The sequence below is a fragment of the Heterocephalus glaber genome, unplaced genomic scaffold (genome assembly GCF_053883595.1).
Source record: "Heterocephalus glaber isolate CG9 unplaced genomic scaffold, H.glaber_assembly_v1.0 deba00001509, whole genome shotgun sequence".
In the NCBI taxonomy this organism is placed as follows: domain Eukaryota; kingdom Metazoa; phylum Chordata; class Mammalia; order Rodentia; family Bathyergidae; genus Heterocephalus; species Heterocephalus glaber.
Window position 1 is genome coordinate 713,583 of NW_028258325.1, and position 27,906 is coordinate 741,488.

General features: G+C 61.1%; 1 protein-coding gene across 12 annotated transcripts; it reads right to left on the reverse strand.

The window, feature by feature from the left end:
• Positions 1–3,912: 3,912 nt before the first annotated feature.
• Ctbp1 (C-terminal binding protein 1) lies at positions 3,913–26,525 on the reverse strand. Of its 12 annotated transcripts, none has more exons than XM_087187196.1 (11): positions 25,544–25,701; positions 18,762–18,952; positions 18,315–18,460; positions 16,441–16,595; positions 11,828–11,972; positions 10,056–10,262; positions 6,918–7,132; positions 6,237–6,367; positions 5,426–5,553; positions 5,029–5,146; positions 3,913–4,857 (listed from the first exon to the last, which is right to left on the reverse strand). In XM_087187196.1, exons 4-11 carry the CDS (start codon positions 16,576–16,578, stop codon positions 4,671–4,673), a joined length of 1,269 nt encoding a protein of 422 aa, XP_087043322.1. In that variant the 5' UTR covers positions 16,579–16,595; positions 18,315–18,460; positions 18,762–18,952; positions 25,544–25,701; the 3' UTR covers positions 3,913–4,670. The 12 variants fall into 12 exon arrangements, with proteins under 12 accessions (XP_087043322.1, XP_087043323.1, XP_021116097.1 ...); XM_087187197.1 differs by lacking the exon at positions 25,544–25,701 and adding an exon at positions 25,351–25,408 and having other exon boundaries at positions 3,913–4,854; XM_021260438.2 differs by lacking the exon at positions 25,544–25,701 and adding an exon at positions 24,758–25,340.
• Between the last annotated feature and the right edge of the window lie 1,381 nt (positions 26,526–27,906).

The following is a 27,906-nucleotide window of genomic DNA, read 5'->3' on the forward strand; positions in this document are numbered from 1 at the left end:
CTTTCAGGGGCCACTGGCAGTGCTGCACGGTTCCCATCCCCATCCCCGGAAGAGCTTGGTGCCTCCCGTGCATGACCCTTCAGAAATGTTTAAAGTCCTGCACACGAAGCCCCCAGGCTGCTGGTAGGGAGCAGAAGGCCCTTGGGCCCAAGTGGCAGAGGCAGCGAGTGGGGACACAGAGGGGGACTTTCCCAGTGTTGGCCTGGGGCCATGGGGCCCTGACCTGGCTGTCCCAGCCCAGGCCACTGGCGAGGCAGCCGTGGCTGAGGCCAGGCAGGAGGGGGCTGGGGGCCGCTGAGGTCCCACAGGGGCTGCAGCACAGCCACGGGACCAGATGGCTTCTCCGGTGGGAGCGCGGGCCAGGCTGGCTGCTGGCCCTCCGCCCACTGCTCTTTGATGTGCTGTTGTTTTTTGCTGGAAAATCAGTTCTGCAAGTGCTGCTGGGGCCCGGCCAAGGGCAGCTGGGGGCGGCTTCCTGGCCTTTGTGGGGCCTTCCGGAACCAGGGCAGGGCCAGCAGGGCGGGCGCCAGCAGCCATGGGGAGGAGGCTGGCTCCCTGCCCTGCCTGCACAGGCTGCCCCACGATGGCCCTCCGCCCTCCCGGCCCCTGCCTGCCCTGAGAGCAGCAACCGGCCTCCTCTTCCCTCCCTCCCCTGCCCAGCCAGGGTGCAGGGCGGCCACAGGACAGCAGGTGTTCATGGACACACAGGCGTGGCCTGCTGCCCACCCCCAGGGCCCTCCACAACACCTGCCCTGAGTTCTGCCCTGCACACACAAAATCGCTCTCCTCATACCGGTGCTGAGCAGAGGACCCTCGCACAGCGGGAGAGCTGCAGCCTGCCCTGAGGCTTCTGCCCGCCTCCATGTCAGCCCTTTCTGCAACAAGAGTGGCCCGGGCCCAAACAGCTCAGTCCATTTCTGCTGCCTTTGCAGTCCCACCTCCTCGGTAAATTAGCTTTAGTTTTACACCTGCAGCATAAAACCGCACTGATTAAGCATCGGTGCACACACGTGCACACACATGCACACACCCTCGCCTGTGCACATGCACACCCAGCTCCCCTGGGCTCTCAGTTCATCGGCCCATCGCTCTCTGACCGTCGGAGCCCAACTGCTTTCTCACTGGCCTCAGTAGAGGAGCACAGGGCAGGACGGCTCCTGGTGTGTTGCCACCCCCTGCCCCATCCGGTGCCTCTCCCAGCACACTGGCCATGTCTGAGCGTCCCCTGCATGGCCATGTGACACAGCCTTCGCAGTCTTGTTTCGTCCAGGCGCTGGCTGATGGCAGGGGCATCTGTGCAGACGTGTGGCAGCAGGTGCACACAGAGCCCCTCTTCCTGGCAGTGTGTTCCTGTCCCAGTGTCAGCCACGAACCCCAGGATGACATGGGGCTCTGGCCACATCCACCATCTCACAGATGCAGGAAGCGAGGCCGGGCCCAGGGACCTGGCCCTGCCTGCCGCTCCCCTTCCTGTGCACCCTCAGACCTGTGCGGTACAGGCTCCTGCCTCCAAGGGCAACGGGCATCGATGGGATTCATTTCATGGCTCAGAAAACCTCCTCTGACTTTTCTTGCCCCTCTGCCCTCCAACTTGAAGTCATGGTTGCACATCCTGGCTCCCTAGCACCATCCTTCACAGTGGAGACAGTCTTGGCATTCTTGGCAGAGCAGGACAAGCCACTGACTTGGACAGACGAGGCTGTGTCCCCCAGGGAGTGGAGACAGAGCCTCCAGGCCAGTGGCCACAGTGTGGGCTCAGAGGCCCAGTCAGGTATGGCCAGGGCGGAGGGCCTGCTCCTGAGGGACTGGGGGTCCTCAGCACCCATAGGCCACCGTGGTCCCGAGAAGCGCCTTGGTCACCTGAGTACCCAGCGCAGTAGTACACAGTGCTGGTGTGGGGCCGCCTCAATGCCCACATCACCTCAAGGCACTGGTCCTGGGGGCCTGGGGTCACTTCAGCAATGGCACAGCTACCCTTGTGGTGGCTGGATTCCTCCTGAGACATTGGGTCCTGGGACTTTCTGGGGTTTGAGTCTGTGCAAAGGGCCCTCTTCAGATGTGGACCAAGAGCTCTGCACACCTGCCCAGCGAGCCCAGACGGGGCAGTGTCCATGCTCTGACGTCTACGGCGGCGGGCGGCTCTGGGTGGAGGGTTTGCAAACTGAGCAGGGGAGTCAGCTTCACCGGAGCTTTCTTTGAGGAAATCGTACTCAAGCTCAATTCTTTAATACTTACAGAGCTTCCTGATCTTTCCGCGTTTTGAACACCTTGTAGCAGGTGATATTTCTTTTCTTCTCCATTTTCACAATTTTCAGCAGTACTCATCATACACAGCCTGTCACCTTGACTATGAGAACGTAACAGGTTTCCGTCCTTCTTTTCCCTGATGCAGCTCAGTCCCCGAGTTCCGTTCTAGGAGAATGTTCGTAAGTTGGATTCGTTTGTCATCAGACAAAGTGAGTCTTACACAGTACACCTGTGAAGGTTTGCAACTCTAACATTCGCAAGTCAGGGACTTGCTGTGTTGGTTTCTGTATTTTTTCTTGCATCTGGACAGTTTTATCAATTTCAACATTTTTTGCAAACTTGAATTCCCCGATCCTACCACTTAACCTATTTTACCGATTTCCAATTCCTTTCATCCACCCGCCTAAGTTTTAAATTTTGTTCTACTGCTTTCATTTGCTTAGCAGGTACACATAACCTCTCTTAACTTCAGCCTCTCTTCTTTTCTAACACGTACACTCAGGGTACGTGGATGGTCAGCGTTCACTGCCGGTCACGGAGGGCACCACTCGTCCTGGTCCTGGGGGCCCCGAGGTCACTCAGCATGCACACTGCTCACCCATCCTGCCTGGGCCACCTCCACATTCCCATGCCCCACCTCGCCGGCCACACCAAGGCCCTGTGCTGTGGCAGGCTCCATGGCCCCGGCCTGCCAATGGCGTGGGTGACATACACGTCAGCCTGAGCCCAGCCCTGTGACTGGCAAGACATAAGCTGCCCACTCCAGAACCAGAATAAGCCCGAAGAGGACAAACAGCATGGAGCCCCAGGCCCAGGCGCAAGAGAAGCCCCAGTACAGCTGCTGGCTAAAGGACAGGAAAGGTGAGCAGCGGGCAGACAGCGCTTCCTGTGCCCAGCCCACGTGTACGCAGGTGCGGGCCCATCACATGCACGGACCGGAAGTGGCCACAGAGGTCCTGGCCACTGTGTTCACCACAGCAAAACCACGGGGACCACGAGGAGGTGAGCTTGAGCCAGGAGCCACCAGGCAGAGCGAGCAGAGGGGCACAGAAAACAACTGGGAAGCCCGACACCGTGCCTGGCAGGGCCGGCGAAGCAGAGGCCTTAGGGGCCAATGTCCCGGGACAAGATGCTGTGGCCACAGGGGCACAGGAGCTTGGGCAGCTAGCCTGGCCAGGCGAGGGGCAAGGCCAAGCCAGGGACACACGTCCTAGCGCAGCCTCAGGAGGATTTCCAAGGCAGCCCAGAGGCTGGCACGTCCCCGGGGACACCCAGAATCAAGGGAGGCATGATGTCCCTGCAGCCTGTAATGGTGCCCGTGGCAGCTTCCTGCCGTCTCCAGCAGCAGGGGCCTGGACATCTGCTCCCCCACTCCAGGTACCCCACTTTTCCCTGGCCACAGGCTTGCTGGAGGGGAACTTTGCCAACAAGGCAGTGCACATGGGGCTGGCCAGTCCAGTCCCGTGGGGGCCGCTGGCTGGGCGAAGAACCACACAGCATGGACCCGTCACTGTGGCCTGTGCCCGTGCACGTGGCTCAGCACACGCAGGGACCGCTGCCTGTTCCTGAGAGGCCAAGGCGGGCCTTGGTGGGCAAGGCGGCAGGCGGGACAGAGACCCACAAGGGGCTGTGAGACAAAGCCACTAAAGCACACACTAGGCATGCTGGCTCTTTCTGGGATTTTTATTTCTTTAAAATAATTCATACAAATGGTTACAGTCACAAACATGATTTTAACCAAAAATATTGCTAGCCTACCACATCAGCAGGACGGCACCGGCACAGGCGGGGGTGCTGCGACCCTACGCCTCCCCCAGGACAGACGTCAGGGCTGGCAGCACACTGGGGCTCTGACCTCCTCTGAGCTGCTTCCAGATGCCGACTGCATTTGGAACGGGGTTCATGCCAAAATTAGGAAAAACAGCCTTTGTTTTGTTTTTTCTAAATTATTCTAAAAATAAGACAAGCAGGTAGAAAACAATGCACTGTGTGGCATAAAAAGAAACGCGGGAAGGATTCATTGTCCTGAGAAGTGTGCCGACCGCCTCGCTGGGGCACGTTCCACATAGAGAAGGAAAAGGAACCCAAACTGACTTGCTGAATGCTCCCTCAGGTTTTCTTTATGTTGACAGCTAAGCAAACAAATCCTCTGCAATGTTCTAAGAACTGTACACAGACAAGAACATCCATGATAGAATTAACTACTAACTTCTTTTGCTTAACGAGGAACGCAAAGGACACAGGACAGTGAGCCAGCCACGGGACGAGACAACTACAGTCGACACGAGGAGCTGCGTGGCTTACGCCCCGAGCCAGTCTCTGGGCGCTGGGGCCACCACCGGGCGGGTGCCACCTCTGCGTGCCCCGGCCTGAGGTGCACAGCGCCCTCCGCTGGGAGCTGAGGCTGGAGGGCTCCTCCCGGGCTACAACTGGTCACTTGCGTGGTCTCTGTCTGCCTCTGGCTTGACAGTTTGGCCAGGAGAAGGGGCGTGGGGTGGGTGGGCCACGGGGGGCAGGCCGTGGGACAGGGACATGGCGCTGGGGACGATGCCTTCGACAGCAGCAGGGATGCCAGTGGGGGCCACGCCCACGACACCTGGCGGGTACCTGCTGGCAGGAGCGAGAGGCGGTGAGGTCCCGGGGTGGGGGCCGCCCCCACGAGTGTCCCTACTGGCTCCGCAGGCGCCCTCGGGAGGCTCTCCTCCCACCACGGCCCTTGTCCACAGCGCCCGCCGCCCTGTGCCTGGCTAGCCCCGAGGTCTCGTGGTCCCTGCCGCTCACCTGTAGGCAGCCCCGTTGAGCTCAGGGTGCACGGCGGCGGGGTCCATGCTGGCCCAGTGAGTGGCCGCGGTCAGGTGGTCCTTGTTCACGCAGTTTCTCAGGCTGTCTGGGATGCGGCCTGGGTGTGGGGAGGGGAGGGCAGGGCCGGGTCACCCCTGGAGCACCGCCCCGCAGGGCCCTGGGTTGTGGCCCCAGTGGCTCCCTCCCAGCCCAAGTGCCTGGGTCCTGCCCGCCGAGGACTCAGTCGCCCCATAGCTCGCTGAAGATGCAGCCGGCCAGGACTTCAGAGCGAGCACTGCCACTTTCAGTGCACACAATGCCCCTCGGGGCTCCAGGTGCGAGAGCCAGTGCTGCTGCCCCGAGCTGGCACGGGCCTGGCCGGCAGGGTGGGACCCACCTGTGATGGCCCGCCGGATCTCACGGGCAGCCTCCTCGCGCATCTCAATGGATGCCTGCTCGCTGTACCATGCGGCATGCGGGGTGCAGATGAGGTTGGGCGCATCCTTCAGGGGTCCCTGGCTGAAACTGAGCACACAGGTCAGTTGGGGCAGCACGGCCAGTGCCTGTCCTATGCTCCAGGCGAGATGACCGGCCGTGTGCTCCTAATGGGATGGGGCCAGCACACGGCCCCCCAGCCACTGCCTTCTCCTTCAGAGGCCGAGTACTCAGCCCAGACTTCTTGCTGCTGGAGTCCCTGGATGTGGGGGCGAGGCCCAGCCACCTCAGGCACAGGAGGGCACCATTGGCATGGTGCAGTCCAGCCGTCTAGCTCGGCCCTGGCTGACAGCTGAGACACTGCAGGCCCCAGAGGAAGATCGGCCCGAGCAAGACCAGAGGCTGCTGCAGTGGCCAGCTCCACAGTGCCCTGGCCCCGAGCCCACTGCGTACCTTGGGCACTGAACCTCACCTCACCCCACCACGGGCACAGGCTGTGGGAGCCACTCCATTCTAGGACAGCAACTTCCCACGTCCCAAAGGCCCCTGGAGCTGCCTCCTGGCTGCCCCATGGTGACCCCAGTGCCACCCCAAGCGTGCCCTCCTGCCATGGTGGCCCAGAGTGTCTGTCAGGGTCAGAAGGGCCTTTCCACGGCCTGCTCCTGCCCGCACAGCCTACGCCCATGACCTTGACCAGTATACCAGCCTCTCCCCAACACCAGCCACAAGTTTGAGGCTGGAGAGTGCTGTTGCCTGTCACACACAGCTGGCACCTGAAGGGCTCGGACTCGTGCACGTCGAGTGCTGCGCCACGGATTCGTCCCTCCTTCAGGGCCTGGGCCAGCGCCTTCTCATCCACCAGCCCACCGCGGGCTGTGTTCACCAGGAAGGCCCCCTGCCTCATCTGCAAGCACAAGCACCACAGGATGAGGGCTGCCCTCGCCTTGCTTACCGCACCACCCCACCCCACCCCAGCGCCAGGAGGGCCTCCCCCCACTCCAACGCAGCCCAGCCCAGCTCCTGAGCTGCACGTCCGCCCTTCACAAGGACCTGGCCCTCCCTGGGCCCTGTGCCAGGATGACAGCCAGGCACTCAGGTGTCTCCCAGAGCAGGGCTCTGGCGCAGGGCCCACATCCAGGGTGGGCTGTAGCAGCTGCTGGTCCAGGCAGCGCACTTCCCAAGGCCTGCACAGCCACTCCCCTTCGGCCACCCACCATGGGCCCTGGGTCGACAGCGCTGTTCACGGCCAGCTGCTGCCCACTGTGGCCTTGCACCCGCGGCTTTACCCAGCGCCCGTGTGCCACACCGTCCACGGACAGCACCTGGCTCTGTCCTGTGCGGCTCAGGGTGTGGGGCAGACAGGGTGGGTGCACAGCCCCATGGAGCACACGGCTGCACACCTGCGGCCATCTGCGGGCCTGTGGGGTGGGGTGGCAGAGGCCCATTGCACACACCTGTTTGACAGTGAAGTCATTGATGAGGTGGTGGTTGTGCTCGTTGAGGCCGCAGTGCAGCGTGACACAGTCGCTGTGGAAGAGCAGGTCCTGCAGGGTGCTCACACGCTGCAGCCCCAGTGCTCGCTCCACACCGTCCGGCAGGTACGGGTCATAGAAGAGCACGTTGAAGCCGAAGGCCTTGGCCCGCAGTGCCACTGCCTGTCCCACTCGACCTGTGGAGCAGGCGGAGTGAGAAACAGCGTCCCCAGGCTCGGGCATGGCAGGGCACATGGCAGGGCCCATGCACTCACACAGAGCATCCGCTCCCGAGGGTGGGAGCCAGGGATGCTGGGCGGTGGAAGCACCCACTGCAGGGCCTGGGACCTGCCAGCTGACCCAGTCCGTGGCCCTCCCTCCCCACCCCCAGGTTCACTCGTCAAGTGTCACTGAGCCCTCAGCTCTGGCACCTGCACACAGCGTGGCTCAGACGGGCTCTCAGCCCACAGACACAGGCAGAGCACACTCTCCACGGCAGGAGCCCTGCCCACCACCCCACCACACAGGGACAGCAGAGGACGACGTCAGCGGCTGCTGGCCAGACGCTGAAGGAGGAGGTCTCCAGCACGGGGTGAGAACATGCTGATCTGACTGGAAGGAGAGGAGCTCAGCCAGGACTCAGGTACGTGCCTGGTGAGCCACAGGACTTTTTTTTTTGGTACCGGAGATCGAACTCAGGTCCTTGCTCTTGCGCGGCAGGCGGTGGAACCACTGAGCTAAATCCCCGGCCCATAAGGGTTACTGGTATTTTTGTTTTGGTTTGGTCTTTTAGGTACCGGGGATCGAACTCGGGTCCTTGTGCTTGCAAGGCAGGCGGTGGAACCACTGAGCTAAATCCCCGGCCCCTATAGAACTTTTTTAAAGAAGGTGGCCAGGGCAGGCGTGCATGGACAGGGAGGTCCGTGAGAAATTCCAAGGTGACAGGAGGGACCTAGATGGCAGAAACTGCAAGTGCCAAGGACCTAGGACGTCTGAGGGCCCTCGAGGTCGCTGCACAGGTCAGCGAGGGGCAGACAGAGAGCAGACTGAGGAACCCAGGTCTGCAGAAGACTGTCTGTCCCCTAGGGGCAGTGAGCCCTTCCTCAGGGGCAGCAGACCTGCTGGGGTGCTCAAGGGCACACGGTGCAGGCAGAGCAGATGCCAGCCACACGACAGCCCGTGCTGTCACGGAATGCAGGCAACAGGGTAGACAGATGCATCTCCCTGGCACAGCCAGGGCTGCAGGTGCCCCTGGGGGTGCCTGGTACTTTCTGAAATCCAGGCAAGTGGACAGCACAAGAGCTCCCCAGTCCCCCGCACTGCCTGACTGAGCAGAGAACAGCACGTCCTGGGTGACACGAGGGCTGCAGATCTCAAGAAATCATGACACACAAGCAGACAGAAGACGTAGCTTCTAATGAAAGGAAAACCCACAGTGCGGTAGATTGCTGATGTCTAGATGGTAGATCTGGAGAACGTCACAACTGTTGATCTGGGATCAGAACCCAAGGCAAATGTGAAGAAACAGACGAGAAGACAGTGAATTCCAGCAGAGAAATGGCAACTCCATGAGGAACCAAGCAGAAGGTTCTAAAACTAAAACTCACATGTGAATGAAGAATTGCTGGATGGGCCTCACCACAAGACAAGGACCAGCAAACTCAGACAGGACCCCAAAGTCAGTAGAAACCACAGACCAAAGCCGAGAGAGCAAAGAACTCTTAAAGCTTTTTTACAAAACAAAAACAGTAAGTTAAAGACAGGAGGATTTTAAGACGCAGCACACACACTACTCCACAGGAAAGCGGGCAGCTGTGTGACGTCGGACTCGCGATTCTACAGAAGCCACTGCAAACGCCACCCCAGAGAAGGATGGCAAGACCCTCCCCTGGGCAGGACCAGGACACTGGCACACTCACGACTGCTGGCACAGGGCCTCACAAGAGGCAACAAACAATGAAAGGAGGCACAGTCATGGACGCGGGGAAGTGGAGATGCACCTGTGTTTACCCACAGACCACCCAGCAACACACGCAGAAGACCCAGAGAACGGACAAACGAGAATCTAGAGAGCATGTGGTTAGGGGTCGGCACACAGAGAGCAAGTGCGTCTCTAACCACGAAGACCCAACTGCTGACGCGGGCTGTAATGGCACATTCCTGTAATCCCAGTACAGCACTTGTGGAGGCTGAGGCAGAAAAATCTTAAATTCAAGACTGAGCAATTTAATGAAACCTGTCCCATAATAAAAAGTAGTAACACTGGGGATGTAGCTCAGTGCAAAAGCCCTGGGTTCAATCCTAGTATAACCAAAAAACAAAACAACACTAGCTACTAGAAAACAAAGATAAAATATGTATTTATAACAACATTAAAAATATCTAACACCTGTCTGGTGTTGTGGTTTGCTGGTAGTGAGTTTATTAGCAAGCACTAGGTTCTGGGTTTAATCCCAGCCCCAGAAGATAAAAAACCTACAAATATATTGAACAAACCAGAAAGCTCCTCAGTTGAGAACTGAAATGAAAACACAAAAAGAGACACGACATCTCTGCATCCAGAGATGACCTAGACCGTCACCCTCCCTTTTCTGACCATCTACAGGGGTGCCTGAGGTCACAGGGGCAGCAAGAGGAAGGCTGTCCGTGACAGGCTGGCAGTGTAGAGAGAGCCATCCATGCAGGGCACCGCTGTGGACGCGAGCTGCCATACAGCTGCCGTGGCACCAGGCCTCTCCAGAACAGACCATGCTCGGCTGAGGCTGGGGGTCAAGGACGTGGGTGGGTCGAGTGGAGGAGGCCCAGGCTTTCTTGTCCTCACCCAGCAGCACAAGCACAGCCTCACAAGGGGTCGTGCACGTATGGGACGCCCGTGTGTGGTGTCCACAGGTCCACGCATGCTGCACGTGACATCAAGTGGGGTGTGCACACGTGATGCCTGTGTGAGGCACACCCCAGTGGCCCCCACGAGCTGTGCCTCCTCTGTCCCATCTGGGCCTGGGTCCGGTCCTGCGGCCCATGAGAGCTCTGGCTCCCCCTGCACAGGCTGTGGGGCAGCAGCACTAACGGGGCCGGGCTGCCATGGGGAGCCGGGGCCGATGCGCCAATGCACCAACGCACCTAGTCCAATGATGCCCAAGGTCTCCCCGCGGATCCTGGCGGCCCCCGAGGCCACCTCGCGGATCTGCTCGACACTCTGGACGCGAGTGCCCTCCCGCAGGGCCTGGTGCAGCCAGGTGGTCCTCCGGTACAGGTTCAGGATGTGGCACAGGGTCGAGTCTGCTGTCTCCTCCACGGATGCAGCAGGCACATTGCACACGGCGATGCCTGCAGGGACACAGGACGATGTGTGGCCACCACATGCACCAGCACAGACCCCCGTGCTGCAGGTGGTGGGCACCCTGGTGTCACGCTGTGCCACCGAGGGCAGTGAGATGCGTGCCTGTCATACGGCCTGAGGGCAGTGCAGGTGTCAGCGAGCCCACGTGCACAGGGTCTGATCAGTCTCCAGCCCAAACACAATCCAGGCCACATTTGCGGCCTCCATGGTGGTGACTGCTCACCAGCAGACGGCCGAGGACAGGCAGAGGGATGCCCTGAGGAAGCTGGCTCCAGCCCCGCTCCCTGCCCTCTGAGCCCCGCTGCTCTCAGGCCCGCTTGCCCATCAGGCTGGCTCTCCTGGCCTGGGCCCTCCAAGTTGCACAGGTTTCTCCACCCTCAGGGGCCCTGGCACATGAGCCACCCCTGCCCTGGGCCCGGTCCCCCGAAAGAGCCCCTTTCTCCTGTAGTCCCTCTACCAGCCAGGCCCATCCCACTCCCACCCAAGCTGGGGCCTCTGCTGCTCCTCCTGCTGAAGGTCTGCATCACATGTGCAGGTGCTAGATGGGGCTGCATCCCTGAGAACCATCCCAAGTGCTCAAGGCACCTTCTGACCAGGGAGGACCCGGGCAGCACCCCAAAATGGCTTCTTCATCACATAATGGGAGAGCAAGTGGGAACCAGCCACACAGCCAGACTCCACAACTGCCCCCGGCTGGGAGGTCCTGGCGGGCCCTGGCTGGTAGGCGGAGCCCCAGCCCGTGGGATCACAGGACAGGGAAGGTGGCGCCGCGGGGTCCGTGCCTGCTGCCCCGCCCAGGAGGCCACCAGTGCAGAGGGGACCAGCAGGGCAAAGCTGGCTTCCCAACCCAGGCCTGCAGCGCCCACAGGAGAGTCTTTTAACAAGCTCCCGCCCTCGCTGACGCGTCAGGTGACGGGCGCCAATGGCAGGCACTGTGAGACCAAGCCCGTTTCATCATCTGCCACCTGCACAGACAGGGACACAGACAGAAGAAGACAAACAGCCTGCATGCAGCTGGGCGCAGGGTAGCACGTGTGAGCAGGCTCACACATGCATACACCCAGGTATACAGGTACAAATTTGTGTGCACAAGTACAGGTGTGTGCATTGTTTGCTGTAAGCGTACAAGCCCTCATATGCATGTGTGTGTGTGTAGGTTCCCGAGTGTACGTGCAGACTGATGTATGTGTGTGCAGGTATGTGCTGTGGGCACACAAGCCCCCGATTGTGTGTGCATGTGCGCTCTGTGTCTCGGGCAGACTGGTGACTGCCAGCAAGGCCCAGGCGAGGAGGTCTGTGATGCGATGCAGGCCTGTGACAGCACAGGTGGGCGTGGAGCTCGGCCAGACCTTGTGCTGCTGAACACTTAAGACTCGCGGTCCAAGCCACTGAGCTGCCGCTGCCACCTCCCAGCAGCGTCCTCCGAACCCATCACCAACCCAACCTAGCAGGCCCAGTGGACTCTTGCTCTGTGACATCAAATCAGAAGAACGGAGCCAGGCGTGGAGAGGGGCCTGCTGAGGAAGCCCACAGGAGTGTTCCAAGTTCCTACCTAAGTCCCCGGCAGATTTGATGTCAATGTTGTCAAAGCCACTCCCAATTCGGACGATGATGCGAAGGGCTTTGAATTTCTCCAGGTCCTCTCTGGTCAGTGTGATTGTGTGGTACATCAGGGCACCCACAGCCTCATTCAGCACCTGCAGGAGGGAGAAGGACTGCACTGAGGGGCACCGGCCTGCCGGGTGCTGTCCTGGCCCAGGAGTTCAGGCCTTCATGAAGCTCCCAGCCTGGGCTCAGGATCCCAGGACCAGGCAGCTGGGCAGGCCACACAGCAGCCACGAGTGTCCTCCCTGGGGCCTGGCCTACAACACAGGGACCAGGAGGGGCTGAGGCAAAAGGACAGCCAGGAAGACGAGCAGACACCGGCATGGACATCGGAGAGGACACCAGAAGGAGCCCATCGAGGTGAGCCAAGTGGGCCGCAGGGCTGTGCACGTGCAGGGCCTCTAGTGGGACACTGCCTGAGAACTGGGAGACACAAGCCGACGTCCAGTCCTGCTCACAGGGCTGGAGGGGACCTGTGGAGGGTGACCTCCCCCACAGCCCGGCCCGCCCACTCCTGCACAGCCCCACGCATGCTCAGCCCTGTCCCATGCACACCACAGCCACACCTCCCCACACGCACCCAGTCCTGCCCATCCCCAACCCCGAGACCTCAGCCCAGGTCCATGCAGGCAACTGAGGAGGCCGTGTACAGGACCCCAAGGCTCCTGGTTCTGGGGCACCCAGGGGCCTGATGACATGGCCAGCAGAGCAAGTCCCAAGCCCAGTGACTCACCCTGGGCGCTTCTCCTCCTGGCCTACAGGGGCCCCTGGGCACCCAGGACACCAGTGGAGCCATGGCCATCGCCTCCCAAGGGCAGTGCACCTGTCCCGCACTGGAGGAGATGGCAGGCGCATCACCCCTGTGGACCTAGAGGCCAGAGCACCCTCAGGGGCATGGGCAGGCTGAGGTCACAAACACCCTGGAAGGCCCCTCTGGGATGACCAGATGATCTACGGGTGCCCGCAGCAGGAAAGCCTGTGCAGAGCAGAAATAGGGGAGACAGGTCCCCATTAGATGAGGCCCTGGAGCTGTGGACTACTGGGCGCCGGGCCTGGGCACCGGGTGGGGCCCTCCCGTATGCTGTGCAGAGGTGCTGGGCCGTGGCCTCAACACCATGCATGTGTGCAGGGCAGCTCGCTCTTCTCCCAAGTGTTCACTGCAGTGCTAGCATCGTCACTCATGCTTTGCAGTGTGTACCGGCTCTTTGTGATCAAGCTGGATGATCACTTTCTTGAAGTGAGTTCTTGTGTGTCCACTGCTGCAGCACCCTGTGGACACCAGCAGCCACTCCCAACCCAGCACTGGCGTTCTGAGGCTCTTCAGGTGCAAACGGCATCGCTGTGCTGCTTTAACTTGCGCTTCTGAGTGTAACCTACCCACCGGCATCCCTCAGGAGGTTGCTTCCCTGTTCCTTCCCTACATGCCTGACACTGCAGCACCATGAAGGCCTGGGACACGAATCTGAAGGCTGCCAGGAACCTCGCTGCAGCCCTGCAGCCTGGGCCCTGTGCCATCTACAGGGTCCTTGCTCCCTTCAGGTCTTCTCTGCCCCATCAGGAGGCCATGGCTGCTCCTCCACAGGAAGCACACAGACCCGGCTCCCGCATCTCTCCATGTGCCGCAGGGCTTCATCACGCTCACTTGCCTGCCCTCGCCCAGGTATGGCTACATTGAGCCTCTGCCACCACATCAGCATCACACCCACACTGGCTTCACAGAAACCCATCACCGCGAAGCCTGGCCCGGCTGATGGAGGCCACTGGGAGCATCTCCGGTGAGCACCAGGAGCTCCACACACCCCATCCCTCACAGGGCCCTTGGCCTGTGCACCTGCTGCGTGAGCTCTCACGGCCACCTCAGCACGCTGCCCTTCTCCTTCCCAGGGCTGTCCATGCAGCGCTCCCCTGTGCGAGAATGCATGCACTTCCACAGCCCACATCAGGCTCAGTGCAGCCCACACCCTGAAGGCCCCATCCTGTACCCCCGGCTTTACCACGGGGGCACCAGGGGTGGGTCTGAGGGCTAGGTGTGCCCAGGGCAGGGGAGTACCCAGGACACCGGCAGGAGGGCTCCGTGACAAGGACCTGCCCATCCCATGCCCCATGGTGGCCCCCGTCACTCCTGGGTTCCCTCTCATTGCTGCCCGCCAGGGCCCTGGCACTGGCTGGGTGTCGGCTAGGACCCGTGCAGTCCTGCTGAGCTCAGCCTAACCCCCTCCCAGCCTCTGATGGGTGTGTCCAGACCCAAGACCCCAGCTCCTGGCAGTTCAGTTTGGTCAGATGGGCCATCCTGGGCCAGAAGCTGTGCCCCTGGGGGTGTGTGCCACTAAGGCTGCTGCTCCTGTGTCGGTGCAGAACCCCCACCTGGCCCCCAGCTCCAGCATCTCCTGGACCCTGATGCCTCCTAGGTCCAGTGAGACTCTGGAGATGTTCTTCATCCTGTGCTTGTGTGGGTGAGATGACGTCACAGTCTCCTTCTGTAGCACTCAGGCAGCAACATCCAAGCAACTGAGACGCGAGGCAGGCACTGATTTCCCTCTCACATGGGAGCAACAGGCCTTGGTATCCCTGGCTGGCTGTCCCCAAGCTCCTGTCCTGTTGCTCCACTGCTCCCAGCACACTGCTTCCCCTTCATGGTCCACCATGGCTCCAAGGCTCCAAGCCAGCGTCCGGTTTCCAGTCAGCAGAAAAAGGGAAATCTGCAGAGCTTCCCCTGACCTCTCCCTTATGGAACTTTATCACCTGGCCACACTTAACAGCAAGAAGATGTAGGAAATAAAGTCCTTACTCAAGGCCACACACCTACCAGGAAGTAGGGGACTCCGCCTGGGCACAGAGCCTTAGCAACTCAGTTTTGCTCAGAGCTCCATCTCCCGAGACGTCCTTCGCCACCTCAGCCTTCCTGTTACAGTTCTGACTTCTCATCTGTGTTCCCTGTCCCCAGGAGCTCCCACAGCTCCTGCACACCCCTTGGGTGTCACTGGTCTCCAGAGGACACAGTGCCTCCATCGGGCAGGGCAGGTGCAGGGTCTGCCCTCATGCTGGGAACCTCTGCTTAGCAATGTGGATTTTACTTTGATCTGTCCGTTCGTATGTCATGATTTCTCGTCTCAAATTCACTGGCAAAAACTGTTTTAAGTGCCGCTTATGAGTGTGGGTATTTCCTGCCTGCTCCTGTTCCATTAATTCTTCAGTTAGCTGCGCACTGTGCAATTCTCCCATGTGATGGCACTGCCTGTCCATCCACATTGCTGCCACCACACCCTGACATGGCCTCGTGACACAGCAGTTCCCTTACCCCAGGAAAGGGAGTTGCACGGTGCAGGACCCCAGGAATAAGCCTGCCTTCAGTGGTGTGTGGCGGGCTGCCTGGCGTGCAGTGCCTTGTGGGGGCCGTGGTGTGGACGATGCCAGGGTGCCTGTGGGCTGAGCTGCTGTCCCTGGTGTAGTGTCTGTGGATACCAGCTGTGCCCTACACTGGTGTCTCAGTGGGCAGGAATCTGGCACGGGCACTCGGGAATGGGGCCTGGTATCCAGCGCATGCATCCCTCAGTTTCTCTACTTCCAGCCCGGCCCCATCTCCTGAGATTTGTTAGCTACTCCCTCTCATGCTCTTCCCTCGTCCTGCCCGCTGACCTGCAGTTAAATGTCCCCCAAAATTCTTGCAGCCACAGGATTTTCCTGCTCTGCATCTCCTCGTTTTCTCTTCCAAATCTACTGTCCCCTCTCAGCATGTTCAAGGTTGGTTTCGGTCTGCTGTGGCAGCAGTAGGCATCCAGCAGTAGGCGTCCTAGCGGCTAGTGCCTCTGCTGGCGGAGAGTCTGCTCACAGGGTCTGACCTCTGTGACCACCAGGCATCTGACAGCGTAGCATGGACACCATACCTAGAAATGACCTGCAGCAACACCCTGAGGCCGAGGGCACGGCCAGCAGCAAACCAGGCCATGGTCTGGCACAGCTGGTCACAGCTGAGGGTGACCATGCCAGGTGTGTTTCGATTCACAGACGTGGCCTTGGTCCATGGACTTGGTCTCTGCTTGGACCACAGATGCACCTGTAGATCCTGGGGCCGCCAAAAGCTGAGCCCAGCCATGGGCTCACCAGGGCCATGGCTGTCCACACTGCAGGTCCTGGGCCCTCCCGGCTGCAGACTGACCCCAGCTCACTGGAAAGAACTTTACGGCTCTGCTGCCATCTCTAGTGGAAAGACTATTCGAAGTCACTTAGCTGTGATGACACCTGTCATGTGACCTGGGATCCCATGGCTCTGAGCAAGCACGAGTCATGGTAGCTGCCCCAGTGCTGCCTGCCATGCCCGCACCCTGAGAAGACATGTGATACAGGGTGCCGGGTGGATTCACACACATGGCACCCAGTGGTGGCTGCCAGAAGCCAGGTCCACTGTCAGCAGCAAACTGGCTAGGATGGAAGTGGATCGGGGTGCGAGGGTCATCCCCGCCTCTACCTCCCAACAGCTCTAAGCACAATGATGGGGCCACTCAGGCTCAGGAGCCCAGGGTGTGCAGGCTCCTGCCACATGGGAGACCCCGTGGACCCTACCTTCTCGTGGATCTCCTGCGTAGACTGTGCATCACAGAAGGCCACCGTGGCCACATCCTTCAGGATAGGCATCTCCACTGTGCAGTCCCGACCGTCAAGTAGTGCCACCAGGGGCCGCGGGTGCAGGGGCCCGTTCATGATCGGAGGTCGGACACCTGCAAGACAGAATGGGGACCTCAACTCAAGCCTGCTCTCTGCAGCCCCAGCCACCCAGTGCTGCCTGAGCTTCCTATCCTCAGGGTCCTCGTAAAAAGGAAACTAAGAGTCACCAACAAACTGGTGTTTGCCACAGTTCGCTGCCACTTGGACCCAGATTGGCAGGACCTCAGAGTCCCTGGCTGGGCTGTGGCGCCAGCACAGGGCTGTGTAAACCGCTTCGTGACTTTAGAGAAAGGCCCCATGGCTGCTTCCTTGCCTGAAGTTGCTGTGTAGTTGCCCAGAGGGTCAGGGGACAGGACGCTCCCCCCTTCCACAGGTGTAAAGGTTAAGAAACTGTAAAGAAAGAAAATGCCTACAATACACTCCAAAGCCCGTTGCCCCCAAACACAAGTAAGAATTTCTAGGCCTGGAGAATAGCTCTGAGGTAGAGCTCTTGCTTAACATGCATGTGTGAGGCCCTGGGTTCCACCGCCAATGCCACAGGGGGTGTGAATGTTACTAGTTGGGTGCAGAGGGCCACACTTGTGACCCCAGGACTCGGGAGATGAGGGAGGGGATTACAAGCCTGAGACCAGCTGGACAACTTAGCAGTGCAGCAAGACCCTGTCTTAGGGTTCAAGGGAAATACATAAATAAAAAGGGCTGGGGGTGTAGCTCAGTACCAAGGCCCTGGGTTCAATCCACAGTACTGCTAAAAAGAAAAAAGGAATGTTAAAAAGCCAACTCCTTCCAGATGTAACAGAGCTGAGCACTACTGGCCCAAGGTGAAGAAAAGGCTTCCAAGGACAGTGGCCCAAGTGCTGCCCAACACCCTCTGCACCTTGCAGGGCAGAGGTGGCCCCTCATCCCACAGAACTCACGAACCCTGCCCAGGAGAACGACGTCCCCAGGGGCATCAGGGCAGTGGATGGAGAGGGTGCGGGGGGGACCAGGAGCCAGAGCCACCAAGCAGGCCCTGCTGAGCACAGCCAGAGGCTTCGAGGATGGGGTGGCCGGCAGCCAGCCCTAGGGCAGTAGGGGCACCGTAAGCAGGAAGCAGCATGCCTGGCAGGACCACGCCAGAGGAGCTAAGGAGGCCTGCCGAGCCCCACCCATGCAGCTTCCGGCCGGGAGCAGGGCCCGAGTGCACACATGAGCGGGTCTCACTGGCCCAGAGCGGGGAGTCAGGCAGCACCTTGCCCAAGGGCTCCCAGCCTCCCCCAGGGCAATGCCTCCATCACCGCACCAGCAGCACAGAGAGGAAGGGGCCACAGTGCTGCACCAGGTCTCCTCCAGGGTGCAAGATCAAGCTGTGGCTCGCCATCCCCGACACCCTCTCCACCACAGCCCTCAACACAGCAGCTGCCCTGGCACCCAGGCAGAGAAAGACAAACCCACAACAGGCCGCCTTCCCAACCCGGACTTGGACAGCGGCCTCTACTCCTATAAAAGCCTGGTGGTAGCAGGTGACACAGGCGCTGGGGCACAGCCCCTTTGGCACCCTCGGCTTTGCTCTGTGAGAACCAAGAAGAGGGACAGCCCACAGCACAATGCTCTGAGGCCACAGGGCAAGTCCTCGGAGCACAGCAGTGACCTTGCCCAGGATGTGGTCAACACCTCATGGGAGACCAGTGACACACCCAGCCTGCACACGGCGCTGCCTCAGCAAGGACTCCCAGGCTACGTGGGCGGGCAGGGTCTGAGCGTGGGGAGGGCAGACGAGAGGCCCACGTCACCTTGCAGCTCTGTGCACCCGGCACGCTCCTCCCCAAATCAGGGAGCTGCCCAGACTCCAGCGCCAGGTCGTCCCAGCCACAGCCCCGGAGCCACCTGTGCCAAGGTGCGTCCAGCAGCAGCAGCAGCAGCAGCAGCATGACCCGGGCTGGGGATGACACATTCATTGCTCAGCCCGAGACACAAGAAACACACAGCCTCCCTGCGGCTCTGTGGTCCCCATGAACGCCACTCCACGGCAGGTTAACCTGGCCTCAGTACCACCCCTGCCTCTCAGGACGCAACAGAAACGGGCCCAGCCCAGGCCGCCACACACTGTGGGGCAGTGTCGGGCTCTGGGCACAGGGACCTCGGCCACAGCGAGCCCCAGGGGACAGCGCCCTCTGAGACTCCTCTGCAGGTCCCAGAGACAGCCTCACTCCGCCCAGGCTCAGGGAGCCCCTACCAACCTGACATTGCTTAATTGGGGCTGGGTTTCCACGACCATGAATTCGACTGTCCAAAGCCTTTTGTCTTCAGAGTCCCCAGGCAGAACTGCGTCCTGTCACGGAGCCTCATCCCACGTCTTATTGTCTCCAGCCACAGCTCGGAGGCTGCTGCTCCACGACAACCACCGGAGCCTGCGCCGCTCAAAGTCTGACTAAAAATCAAACACAAGAAACACATTAACACACGCCCAGGCCAGCCAGCTCCTTGAGCAGATGCTGCTGCGCAAACTCGGCCAGACTCCCGCCAGGGGCCCCTGGAGCACAGTGCCCACTGCAGACCAGCGAGGATCTCCCAGGCCATGGCCAGGCCTGAGACTGGGCCCCACCCCAGCATCCCAATGTGGACCTGGGAGTGGCTCTGGGGCCACCGGGAAGCCACCGGCATCCCAGGACCAATGTGTGAGGCACCAGGGTGCGGCCTGCACAAAGAGGGCTGGTGTTGGTTCCAGAAGCTTCTCTCTTTCAGTGAGTGTCCCTGGCCTCTGGGAAGCTCAGACGTTAGTCTTCCAACAAAGTCACTCAGGTGCCAGCTCTCCAGCATCCTGCCCAGCACCCCTAGTCCCCACTGCTCCTGCAGGAGGCATCCAACTCGAGCCCTAGCCACTCGGTCCCCACACACTGCTCAGCTGTGGCCGGGGGTGGCAGCCGCTGGGGCATGGGTATGGCACCCAAACGCACCAGCGGGCTGAGGCTACAGGTGCGCACAGCAGCTCCAGCCTCGGGGTGTGTCCCTGCTCATCGCACCAGGACACTACACACGGTCCAACCCTGATGTACAGCCGGGCCCCATACTGACAGTGCCAGGACCCTAGCCTGGCCAGCCCTGCGGCCACACAGGTGACAGAGATAAGACAGACCAGCTGCAGGCGGCTCGTCTTGGAACTCTGCAAAAAGGACCACACAGCCTCAAGTCCAAGACACCAGCAGGATATGGAGCCCAGTGAGCTCTGGGCCACTGCCACTCAGCCCTTCCCCATATCCTCTACGTGCCCACACTGGGCTGCTGCCGGCTTCCAGAACACACTCAGCTTTGGGGACAGAGTGGTGTCTCACTAAAGACAACGCATGATCCTCCCAGGGGCAGGGTGGGGGTACTCCCTACAGAGGGCATGGAAGCAGCGGCAAGAGGAGAGTCTAGAAGCCAGGCCAGGCCACCTGTGCCCAGCACATGGGGGAGCAGACAGTACCCCCAGCACCACAGGCCAGGCCCAGCGGGTAACCTCATCAATACAAATCGATACCCTCTGATCAGCACACCAGTGTACACCCACTCGGGTCAGCACCAGCTGCTCTGAATGAGCAAGGCTAGGAATGCCACCTGCTGTGCCCAAGGCTGCCTGCACAGCTGTGCACACCCGCTCACGTGCCCTCTCCTCTCCCAAAGGCCTGCGTGGCGGGGCTGCGAGACAGCTGTAGACAGTGCCCTTGCTCCTGACTGGGGCGGTATCCAGGAACAGCACAGGGCAGGGGGATGCAGGTAGCCCTGAGGACAGCAGCCTTCACCTTGGGACCCAGCATGGACCCACACTGAGCCACACGCCCCAGGAGTCTGCAGTCCTAGAGCCCAGTGAAGTGGGGGCCAGGAGCTGTCTCCACCTGTCCCCTGCTGGGGCACAGGCACAGGGCTCCGGGGAAGGGCTGAGTCCTCAGGGCACATCAGGGTCCTCCATCTCACAGGGCAACAGTGCCCACCCGTGGCGGAGACTTGGCAAAAACAAAGAGATCCCATGAGCCCCATGCCCACGGCCCACGGCCCAGGTAATCTAACCATCTACGTGTTCCCTGGTCACCTGCAGCTGGCTCTAACTCATGGCACACAGCAGGCCAGGAGCACAGGAAGCAGCTCCAGGGCACTGCTAGGCCCCACAGGCCCGGCGTGGTCCAGGAGGCTGCTGTGACACACTCGTGCCTGTGCAGTCGAGGCGGGTCAGGGGCACCAGGGCTGTGCCCACCTGTGAGGACCCCGGAGAAGGCGGTGCCCTCCCAAGGTACCAGCGCCCCTACACTCCCATGCACAGTGGCCAGGAAGGCCCTGCCCTTCCTGAGAGGCAAGGCTGTCCCCTTGCCGCGGCTAGGAGGAAGGCGGCTGATGCCCCACGCACTCTTGCAGCCCTTGAGAACCAGCCTCATTGCGGCCCCAGACCATGCCCTGGGTTCTCCATCCACCGACACCCACGGGACTTCTCTGGAAGCTGTGGCAGTGACGGGCACTGTGTTATGGGGGGCTGAGCAGGAGGGGGACCAGGTGCCACCTGGAATTTACATGACGTCCTGGGCAGGTATCTGCCTGACAGTCTCTGCCAGATCCAGGACCCCAGAAAGAGGGGGTGCAGGTATGCTCTGTGGACTCTGGGACTGAGCGTGCGCCCCTTGCCAGGCCACTGCCACCTGAGTGGGGCATTGCCAGGGTGGTGGGCCTCATAGCTGGTGCAGGCTCCATCTCAGCAGTGGTGGCTGGCATGGGCCTTCGATGGCCAGGCGGCCCTGCACTGCCACAAGACCAGACCCAGAGATCAGAGGCCTCCACTGCAGGTCCTCAACGGGCAGGGACACTGACTACCTATCGCCAGGGCAAGCCACCTGGAGGTCCCCAGTGATTTTAGGACTCAAACCCAGATGACAGACCAGGGACGGCCCGGCCACTCAACAACAGCTTGCCCAGCAGAGCGCCAACACCCCATCCTAGGTGAACCTGGACCTGGCTGGTTCAGAGGGAGGTAGCCTTGGTGGACAGAGGCTGACACCCATCTGGGAAGTGGCTCTGCTCACACAGGCAGACAGGGTGGGCAGCTGAAGGGTGAGTAATGCCTGTGAAGAAACCTATGGACGGGATGCCATGGGGACGGCCGCTCATACCCAGGTAAGATGCCAGTGCATGGCAGCCTTAGCCAAGGCAGGGCTGTGGCCCAGCTGGAGGTGCAGAGTATGCACAAGCAAGGGCTGAGTGTGCATAGGGAGCTGCACAAAACGCACAGGGTGAGGAGCATGCTCAGGGTTGCTGGGTGTGGCCCCTCTGACTTCATGGCTGGTCCTGTCACAAGCCCCCTAAACCAGCCCTGAGTTCCAGGGACAGCTGGGGAGGCCCCTGTGGCGTCAGCACTGGATGCTCTCCCTGAGGGTCACATGGCCACTCAGCTGGGGGAGAGGACCTGCTGGGTACAGAGCATCTGGACTTCCTTGCGCTGCAAACACTGCCCCAAGGCAAGGCCACCGAGCTGCCCAAACCTCCTGTGGGGCAGTGGGCGGCTTTGCCAGCCAAGCACCTGGAGACAGAGCAAAGTCACAGAGGACAGTGCAGCGCTGGGTCTCAGAGACACTGGGGAGACCAGGACTCACCCACACAGACCATGGGCTGTGACACCCATCACACACAGGTAGGACAGCAACTAGGGAAAATAGGTGTGAGTATCAGATACTCTCAGGATCACCTGTGCAACTTTTCTGTAAACCCAGAACTGTTCTAAAACTAAAGTTTTACTTTTTAAAAAATGGGTTAGGAAAGAAGGAGCAGCCTCCAGGATTTTGGAAGCAACAGGTCCAGGGAACCAAAGGATGACATGGGCCCTGCTCACTGAGGCCCTCGGGGACCCCAAGGGGGTCCCAGGACCAAATGGCCCATACTGAGCCACCTCCACCACCAGGCTGCACAGCCACCAGCCAGACCTTGGGCTCTGGGTCGGCACACGTGCCCCTCACAGCCCCAGGAGATCCCACACTCAGCTGCCCGAAACATCCCCCCAGGTGGTCCTTGTCCTTGGCCACAGCGCCGCCTGCCCCACAGCCGGGGCACCAGCCTCTCCAGCCCCAGGCCTGACTGAGACCCCGTCCTGGGAACGGCCATCCCACTCCTCAGCGATAACCAGGAACAGGCCCTTCTCGCCGTGTGCTGTCACCCCCAGCCCTGCCGGCAGCTTCCTGGCTTAGTGCCCTCCCTGCCTCTGGGCACCAATGCCAGCACTGCCCCCAGAAGCTCCTCAGGTCACTAGGCTACCCTGTGGCTGGCTACCCGGGCATCACAGAGACCAGGGCCTGGTCATGCAGCCAGGGTGGAAATAGAGAGATGAGACCTGGTACAGGCCAAGATGGAGCTGCCTGCTACCTGGCAGGAACTGTGGCCCTACCAGGCAACAGGTACCAGGGCCAAGGCCCCAAGGAGGAATCCTGAGGGGCTACGGCAACTCGGAGTGCCTGGGCAAAAACACAGGGCCCTGTGAGCCACAGGGGTGATGTCCATGTGCCCCAGGGGCACCTCACACACCAGGCAGAAAGTGTGAAGGTGGATTCACTGCCTCACCCATTTCTGGGGATGCTGGTGGACTTTGTTCGTCCTGTGTGTAAATTCTTCCAGAGCCCTGGTGCCGGAGACTCCTCCTCCCTGCTACAAAGAGGGAATGCTGCCCTCACTGGAAGAGCAGGCAGGCCCCTCATAACTGGCAGGATCTGGTCTGTTACCTTCCCCACCTGTGCAAGTGGGACAGCCAGTGGCTCTAAACACCTCCGGCTAGGTCACTCCTATCACACGGAGTTCAGAGCTTTGGCAGATGACAATGACAGGCACAGAAGCACCACAAGAGCCGCCAGCCTGGGGCAGAAGCCAGGAATCTGGCTCAAGTCCCACCCTGGAACCCCAAAGGATGCACTAGGCCTCTCTGAGCCAGGGTCCTTCTGCAGAGACGGTCACCTCTGCTACTGTGGCTCCTCCACAAAGATTCACTGACCTTGAGCCAAGAGACAGCTGGTCAGATAACCAAACCTTACACTAGCAATGTCCAAAGAGTGCTGGCTTCTGGCAGAGACAGGTTGGGCTGAACCTACAGGATGGGCCCTGACTTGGACAAGCACCAGGCCCAGTCCCATAGGCCAAGGCAAGCCTCCCTTCCCTACTGCAGTGTCCTCAAGCTAAAGAAAGGGACCAGAAAGAAAAGACCGCAGTCCAGAGGGAGACATCAACAGACCAGAGTCCAAGAGGACCAGAGCCACTCTGGTTACAGCTAAACAGGAGAGTCCAGGTGGGATGAGACTCCAGTGAAAGCTGGACCAGTGAGGTGAGCAGCCCAGTGTGCATCCTTCGCCAAACCTGGAAGACGCCAGAGTCACAGCACGTCCTCTGAAATGGGTGATCAAACCAGACAGAGAAGGGAAAGTGGCTGTGGAGCCAAAAGCTAGGGCAAGATGGTGCCCAAGTAGGGTGGTGAGAAGCCCAGCTGAGACCCAACTGCAGGACTGCAGGTGACAGTCAGGACAGGGAACGACAAGGACAGAGGCCCTGGAGACAGGACAGAGTATCTGCCGGGCCCAGCAGAAATGCACAGACCCTTAAACTGGACACAGTGGTGCGTGCCTGTGATCCCAGAACTCAGGAGGCCAAGGCAGGGGGATCACAAGTTTGAGGCCAGCCCAGACCACAAAAGAACAAAAATCTACAGGCCCTGGCACACACTGCATGACAGAAGCCAGCACTGTGCCAAGGGTCACCGCAGATGTGCAGGCCATGCCTGATAAGAACTCCAGAACCTCAGGCCGCAGCTGTCATCCTGAATGACCACCGTAACTATGCACCCTTACTGCCTGCTGCCTTGCCTACAAACCTACTCCTGGGCTTGGCACACCCCACTTGTACCCCAAGATGCAGGTGGGGCCACGGACACCCAGAGGCCACGTACTGGTCAGGGCAGGCTCGGCCCATGCTCCTGCCCACATGGGTCACTTCTCCAGAAGGACCCCACGAGTTCAAGGATGACACAGGCAGACACCTAAGTTCCTGACTGGCACCCCCTAGCCGGTGGCATTCCTTTATGGTCATTTACAATGACAAGCGCTCTGTGCCTGACTGATCAAAGGGACCTGGGCGTCTGGGCGCCGGACAGGGAAAAGCTCGGCCCCCAAGACACAAACGGCCTCGCACCCCCTTGACACCCCGGCCGGGCCCCACTCACAACCTGACTCCGTGGGCTCACCTTCCTGACTACTCAGGGTACCCGGAAGAAAACCAATCTCCTCCGGTTTTCCTTCCTAGAAGGCATTTTCGTCCTAACCAATCGCGAGGAAACTCATCAGGACAAGGATCTGGCCCCGGGCCAGGGGGCTGCCTACAAAGCGGGCCCGGTCCCCCGCAGGCCCGGCCTCCCGCAGGCCCGGCTGGCGGCAGCTCTGGGGGCCACGCCCGGAATTTCCCCTTTCCGGATGGCAAGGGCGACGCGGCGCGAAATAACCACGCCTGGCAAGGGCCGAGGCCTGGCGGGCCGCTGCTGGCTACCAGACAGGCGGGCAGGGAAGGTGCCCTTGGGGCGCGGGATCCGGCAGGTCCAGACCGCCGCTGAGCGGGGAGGCCAGGCCCTGAGACTGAAGGGTTTGCACAAACGGAGGAGGCAGACGGGCCACAAGGCCTGCGGCCAAAGCGAGTCCCCGCTGTTCCCCGCACAGGGCCGGCCCACGCGGGAGCAGGCCCCACACCGGGAGTGGGGCAGGAAAGGGCCGCATGAGGCCGGCAGCCAGGGGTCCGGCGGGGCCACCGCCGGGGGGAAGGTCCGGCCCGCGGCCCCTTTGTCACCTGCGCAGGCCCTGGGAGGGCGGATGCGCACGCGCACGCGCCCTTACACGCAGCGGCTCGCGCAGGCGCACGGCCGCCCTCCCGCCCCGCCCCCCCGCGCGCACGCGCACTCGCACACAAAGCGGCCCCCCGCGCGCGCCCGGCCCGCCCCGCCCCCGCCCCCGCCCGCGGCCGGAAGCGCGCGCGGCCTTACCGAGCGCCAGGCCCTTGTTGAGCAAGTGCGAGCTGCCCATTGAAAGGCGGCGCCGGGGCCCCGACCAGTCCGGCGCGCTCCACCGCCGCGAGCCCCGCGCCTGGGGCGGCCTCGGCGCCGTCCGCTGCTCCGCCCGCCGCCTGTGCCCGGCCGCCGCCGTGCCGAGCCGCCGCCGCCGCCGCCAGCCGCGCTCCGACGACCGAGCGGGCGGGGACACGCGGCGCGCGCGCGGGCGGAGCCTCGGTTGGTCTGCTGGTTGCCGACGCCACGGCGTGCAGGGCCACGCGGGCGGCTCAGGCCACGCTCTCGCAGGCCCCACCCGGGCCTACCCTACCCTACCCTACCCTACCCTACCCCACCCCACCCCACCCCACCCCACCCCACCCCACCCCAGGGGCCACAAGCGCGGGCGACGGTCGAGCAGTGCCCCTGAGCCCCGGCGGGAGGGCTCCGGAGCCCGTCCTGTCACCCGTGCGTTTTAAAAAACCATACAGCATGGGGCCCGGGCTTGTCCTGTGGAGAGGTACCCCCTAGCCGGGTTCCCCGGATGGCCCAGCCCCTTCTCAAGTCCCCAGGTCCTCCTGGGTCGTCCCTTCCCCGTGTGACACCTCCAGTGCTGAGACCCCTGGCGCCCTCAGCCCCTCACCCCATGGCCAGACCCACCTGGCCTCTCCCTTCCCAAGTATCCGGGTTCACCAAGTCACTCCGTCCCTGTCCCCTCCACTCCAGGACAGTGCAGATCTTAGTTTAAGTCAACTCCTGGCCACCGTTGCCCACCTCTACCTCCCTCCTTCCTACCTGCCCTTGGGCCTTTGCACATGTTCTGCGTGCTGCCTCTCTCCAGCCCCTGTGGGCAGGGACTGCACCCTGCCCTGTGTGCAGTATTTGAGGTGGGAAGCTCCCAGTGGAGTATAGGAGGGATGTTCCCTTCTGAACACACGAGTCCTGGGACTACCTCTTGCATCCAGGGCCACACGCACCCTGAACTCCCTCCACCCAGCCTTAGCTAACTGCTTGAAGACCTGAGTCAGCACCACAGGACAGGCCAGCCAGTGAGAGGGCAGGACATCCCTGCCCTGCTGTCCCCACCAGGCCGCAGGAAGGGCTGGCCCCTGAGAGAAGCAAGCACTGACTAGTGCCAAGGACAGACTGTGACCACTCCCAGCCAGTCCCTGGAGGAGTTGCAGAACCTTTCTGATGGCTGGGGGCAATGCAGTCCTCTGTGTGGATGCATCCTTGTCTTTTATTCTGAGTCCTCAGAGATTTCAGGTAATTGTGTAATTTACCAAACTGTGGCATGAAATTGAATGATGCATAGAAATGCTGGTTTCACTGAGGTGTGCTCAGTGGCTCTGAGGAAGTCTGGGTGCGGAGAGGAGGGCTTCGCTGTGTGTTTGGGGCTGAGAAGCAGAGGTTCCCACAGCCCTGGCAAGCCAGGGCCCACTTCCTGTCCATACCACGTGTCTGCAAGCACCCTGGGGATGCTCAGAACGTGTCCACGGAGTTTGGAGATGGAGGAAGGTAACCTGCAGAGACCCGAGACTCCAGAAAAGTGAGCAGGGGACTCCAAAGCCAGGCTTGATGCAGGGGATAAGAGGCTGCTGTTGGAGGCCAGTGACCCGGCTTGAGCGGGGGGATGGCATGGTCCTTGGGGTGCAGAAGATGCAGCCCCCACCTGGCCATCCTGTCTTCTGTGTGTAGTGTGGTCCAGGAGCAGCCACCACAGGCAGCAGGGGCATGGGGTCCTGGGGGCCCTGTCCTCTGCAGGAGCAGCCTGCTTCGAGAAATTGCCAGTCCTGGTTTGGTCTCCTGACTCAGGATGTGCTGATGGCTACCCCTGCCATGGGACAGACCTCACCTGAGGCTCCAGGCCCAACAGGCAGGATCGTACAAGCAATCACCCTGGCCTTGAAATGGTTTCTCTTAGATCATCCCACTTCAGGAAGTGGTTGGAGCCACACTCAACAGAGAAACAGCCTGGGTAGAGCTGCAGGAGTCAGGGGCCCGGGCTCAGTGCCACCCCCACTGCCTCCAACTGGACCTTGTCAGGGCTTTGTCTCTGCTCCTCCCGCACTGCCATCTCTCCCTTGTTCCTGTGCTGCTTCCTAAGCTGGGGTACCAGCCACCCAGCCCTAGCTGCTCCCTAGTGTGGGGCCTGGAGCAGAAAGGCCACACCCCTGAGGAAGGGCCCCCCACTGTGCACACGGGCTGGAGAGGAGGTGCTGCCGTCCCCCTGCTGAGTGGGCTGTGCACTGTGCCCTGCCTGGGCCTGCTGGGGGTCACAGCGGGTGCACAGTGCCCATCGCCCTGCCAAGGGTGGGACCGTCCCAGGAGCTGCTAGGGTGTCATCTGAGGGAGAGGAG

Bases quoted from the DNA above. Each gene is read 5' to 3' on its own strand.
- Ctbp1 (XM_087187191.1), bottom strand. From the start codon at position 25,583: ATGGGCAGCTCGCACTTGCTCAACAAGGGCCTGGCGCTCG. The intron at 10,263-11,827 runs GTAGGAACTTGG...GTGTCCCTGCAG, and splicing joins CAAATCTGCCGGGGACTTAG to GCATCGCCGTGTGCAATGTG. The intron at 5,147-5,425 runs GTGGGTCCCACC...CCCCACACCCAG, and splicing joins GATCCGGCGGGCCATCACAG to GCCGCATCCCAGACAGCCTG.